This window comes from Nuphar pumila, chromosome 9 (genome assembly GCF_984573655.1).
Source record: "Nuphar pumila chromosome 9, dmNupPumi1.hap1.1, whole genome shotgun sequence".
Lineage (NCBI taxonomy): Eukaryota > Viridiplantae > Streptophyta > Magnoliopsida > Nymphaeales > Nymphaeaceae > Nuphar > Nuphar pumila.
In genome coordinates this window covers 115,634,058-115,638,894 of record NC_143257.1, presented here as the reverse complement: position 1 = coordinate 115,638,894, position 4,837 = coordinate 115,634,058, and the positions used below count along the sequence as shown (strand labels likewise).

The 4,837-nt window shown below is 37.4% G+C and overlaps 1 protein-coding gene across 1 annotated transcript; it reads right to left on the bottom strand.

Moving 5' to 3' along the window:
• Positions 1-1,480: 1,480 nt before the first annotated feature.
• Positions 1,481-4,472, bottom strand: LOC149828967 (DNA double-strand break repair RAD50 ATPase). The gene has a single exon (XM_090017014.1). It carries the CDS (start codon positions 2,919-2,921, stop codon positions 1,620-1,622), a length of 1,302 nt encoding a protein of 433 aa, XP_089873140.1. The 5' UTR covers positions 2,922-4,472; the 3' UTR covers positions 1,481-1,619.
• Positions 4,473-4,837: the final 365 nt, after the last annotated feature.

Sequence of the window (4,837 nt, the reverse complement as noted above, 5' to 3'; positions counted from 1 at the left end):
AAAAAATGTGAAAAACATGGTCTACTTTACTGGATTGTACATATAGTCAACTGTAGCAAATATTTACACTAGATATTCAAACTCCTAATCTGAATAAGAAAACAAAGAATTTTGAATTTGTACCCAAAAAAAAAAAAAATCTGCACATCAAACAATAAACATACAAATTTACCAGAATTATGAAAAACCAAAACTTACTAGAACATGATATAAAAACTCGATAAACAATCTTTCAAATCATTAGTTGTCCTGCTGTTTCATCCCCCCCCCCCCTCACACACACACACACACACACACACAGACCGCACGTTGGATGACCTCTGGTTGGTAAAGCCCTAGAGGTCTCCCATGTCCACTGGGGAGTACACCCAGCTTGGACCTTGCGGCAAGGGATGCCATCCATGGGGTTTGAACTTGTTGCATCTTGTCAACTTGGTGACATTCACAATGCCCTTGTGAGCTGTCATGATGTTCCATGAATGTAAGCAGTTAGCACTACTTTAAAATATATTTATTCCCATGAAAGGGCAACTATGCTTGCCTTTTTTACTGAGTGTATTGTTGAGTGGTTATCCTAAATATAATTAGAAGGAAAATACAATGGTTTGACATCACAATATGCATGTAAATTAACAGTCTTGTTTAAACCAAGGTTATCATACTAGGAAGCAGAAGCGAAAAACGAAACGAGAAGCATAAGCGAGATATTTTAAAATTTATAAGAAGCGGGAAGCGAAAAATCAATTTAGAAGTGAAATAGGAATAAAAGAGGAAGTAATATGGGACCAAATGGGAAGCAAAAAACAAATCAAAGGAGAAATAAATAAAACTAAAATAAAAATAATTATTCTTAATATTTGTCATTTCTTAGTGTAAGAATTAAATTCTTTTCAAAATCTAAAAATGATGGTTGCCAATTTAAAGAAAGTACAAAAAAAGTGAGTGATAACTGATAAGTGTGAAAGGAAGCACATGAAAAACACAAAAAGAAGCTTGTAGGAATTATCTGAGAAAACAGGGAAGAAACATGTGGAAAGCATAGGAGAAGAGTGAGAATCAAGATTCTTATCAAGTTTCGGAAATGAGGATTTTCGCGCTTTCCACCTATCAATGAAGCTTCCTTAACTCTTGTTTAATCTATGGGTCCCCAACTATGTCACATGGATATGAATGTTTTTATGAAGTTTTCAATGACAGATATAAAGGAATGCGGACAGAGTCAAAATGAAGGATCCGTATGACATAGGTCCTCAGTTCACAGGTGAAGTAGATTGAGGCATGTATTTTAATCAAGAGATCTTCAACACAACGCACTACCATGCAAGGCCCTGTCATAACCACAAAAATGAATTGAGAGAGAGAGAGAGAGAGAGAGAGAGAGAGAGAGAGAGAGAGAGAGAGAGAGAGAGCAATGCACATTAAGTGCATAAGTTGAAAAAGAAAAACAATGATGACCAAAGAAAAAACCATCAAAAAATTATTGAAGCAAAACTTCTTAGCTTATCGATTTGAAGTTTTGCTGTTCCAAATGGAACTCACAAGATAAAAATGAAACATCAAGCCTAAATATGCAACAGAGCTGAAAATGTGAACAGATCAAAGGAGAAAGGAATGTGCACTCAATTTACAGTTCTATGTCTGCACAGCACCTTGCATCTTAGTACCTTATCATGAACATAAAACCCAGGTGTCACCATAATCCTTACCCTTGATGGGGTTTGTAGTCTCTGCTTCCCTAACAGCATGTCATCCATGTAAAGAGGATCAAAGTTTCTATTCTCTTCAACCCTCAGTATTGACAATGGAGGATTGAAGGAGAAAGAAAGAAGATGGAGCAGCCAAACACATTTTGCTGAAATGAAGAATGACTGCAACAGTTGCTCAGGCCACGGTCGTGACCAATTCAGGATAGAAATTATGCAACTCATCTTCTGATCACAAAACCTACTAAAGTCTTCACTGTAGTATTTAGTCCCTTTCCTCAGTACTTCATTCCAACTTAAATTTCTCAAAGAAACAAATGCTTCAAATTTTGCTTCGCGATACTCATGCGGGTCTAAAATCGTTGTGCATCCATTATTTTGGAACACATTGTTCTCAAAGTCTTGATATAAGGCCTGGTTCAGTATTGCTTCCAAATGGTACAAGGCCCCTCTAGTAGGTTTTAAGCTCATGGTAAGATTATATGGTTTTAGTAGTAAATTGAGTTTCTCCATCAGATCATCATCAGTTTCTTCAATCTGGCTTACAAGAGTTCGACAAAATTGCTTGATCGAAAGCCTTGCTTCGGACACTATCTGCAAGAACCCTTCCACCATTACTTCATGGCTCACAGGCATAGAATTATCTTTGTTACAGTTGGATTTTCCTTTCTTTGTGAGGTTTGGCTTCTCGGGAATCAGTGCATCATTTCCCTGCATTGCACGTTTCAGAGCTTGCTTCAGATCTTCACAGTATGCTTCTAAATGCGCAAGCTTCTGTTTGAGTTCCATCACTGAAGATTTCATTTCTGATGTCTCCATCAATGCTGCATCTCTATTCTCATTTGCTTCCATAAGCTCCTTCTTTAATGATTCAAACGACAATATTTGCCATTCCTTTAGAACATCTGAGGCGTCCATAGATTCAGTTCTGTTCACTTTTGCTGTTTCAACTTTAGTTTTCTTCTTCAAGCGAGGAAATAACCAAGAAAAGAGTGGAGAACTTTTGTTCTTTGGAGATGTATGCAAGGAGAAATTGGGATCAGTCGCAGGCCCGACAATGTTTTTATGCTTGGTATGATTGCTGTTCATATCAGTACCCTTACTGATACTTGCAGGCCTGCATTGATCACAAGACATAACTGTCCTGAATTCCCCAGAAATTGTTCTTCTTCCTGATCTGACAAGCTCATTTCCTGGTGAGGCTTGCAGTGCATTCATGTAATTGAGTGAAGAACTCGTATAAAGTTTATTATCATCTTCTAAACATATGTGCTGTTCTCTGCTAAACAAACCAGAAGACAATCTTCCTGTCACTCTTTTAGTATCTGGCAAGTCCTCTTCATCATCATACTCTTCATCTTCTTCCTGAAGTTTTCCATCAATGCCATTCTCATTCTCCGAAAGACTTCGCAAATCTGAGAGTTTATGATGGTATCCAGGTAGAACCTCTTCTTCATAACTCTATCAATGAGCCATGAATTAAAATCACGGATTGTCACCAATAGACCACATAAAAGCTAGCAAAAACACAATTAAATCCAACAAACTTGGAAAATCTTTATAATAAAAATACAGGAATGTATTGGTTTATACTGTGCATCAGAAGAGTAAACATAATTATGCTTCAATCCACCAGCGATGATGAAAATCATATTCAACAACGATAAATCAGACGTGGTTGACCTGTTCTGAATATAGAAGGCACATTATAACAGGGAGGAAAAAGTTCCATGTTTCTTGACTATGGTAAATTGTTAAGTACTGAAACGTATACAAAAACTTAAAGAAGGTTATCTGAGAAAAAAAAGAAAAGCATTCATTCTGCCCCTCCCGAGGAAGAAACATCTTAAACAGACATTAAAATGATTATACAATTTTTTTTTTGGTTTAGCTTGATATCATATTTTCCCTGAATTTGATAAATTTCAGTTGTTTCTCTTTTCAAATTATAACTGCTGTGAGAGAACAGAAATACCATTGAGCAAACATGAAACCATAAACCTTCAAAGAGCAGACATAGCCTTCTGAGAAACCAATAAAAAAATCACAAACTTATATCTGAAAGATCTGAAAACTAAATAAAAACAAAAGAAATAATAACACCAGGAATCATATATTTGTACCAAAACTATTTAAACAAATTCAAGGAATAAAAGCCACAATGGAGCAAGAAGCTCTTACCGGTGTAAAAACAGGATAGTCCTGAGCAGAAAATTGTTTGGATGAACGTGACCCACAAGGAGAAGCACAACTCTGCACCTTGAAATTCGAAGGACTGATCCCTTGGAGCAATGTAGCATGAAGAGCCCTGAGCTCCGCAGCCTTTGCAATGGCGGCCTGAATTTCTTGCCTGCTAACTTCCTGGCCGTTTTGCAACACTGGAGAAGACATGAATATAGGAAAAACTATCCAGAACGGGAAGTTGAATATGTCAGGGAATGAAAACCATGAGCACCATGAATGAAATAGTGAACACCCACAAACAGAGAAGAGCTAGAATATCTCAAGGATTGAAAACAATGAACACCATCAATGAAATAATGAAAACCCGCAAAGAGAAAGAAGCAAAATCCTTCTCAGAGAATGAAAACCATGAAGAAAAGAGTGGGTCAATCAAGGACCAGAAGCAGAGAACATTCAGAGTGTCCCAGGGAATGAGCACCATGAAAGCAAACACTGGGTCAGTGTGGCTGGCAAAGATATCACATCCAGGGAATCATACAGGGAACTCAGGAGCAAAAAGGAAGCAAAGCAAGGAAGAAAAAATAAAAGGTCAGAATGAAAGATGGTGGTATACATTCCATTTGTCCTGGTGCTTGAGGGAACCATGGTGGTGAATGCTGCAAAGTGCCATTTTTCACCTCTCAGTTTCACCAGTCTCTCCCTGTTAAAATAAACAGTGAAAGACAGAGGTACCCTTGTACAGATGAGGATTTACACAATTAACTGTCTCTTTAAATGACATATTTAATGCCAACTAGACTCTGCATAGGCATAAATAATAGGCTTAGAAAGATGGGAAGAATAAATCTCTGTCTTGACCAATCCTGCGCCTGTGGATTCCTGATGCCCATTTACTGCCTTGGTGACCATTCTAAGTGAAAAAACAGTGACAAGATCCAACAAATAATTAT

What these genes read in the sequence shown, in the direction of transcription:
- LOC149828967 (XM_090017014.1), bottom strand. Translation starts at nt 2,921, where the DNA reads ATGAATGCACTGCAAGCCTCACCAGGAAATGAGCTTGTCAGATCAGGA.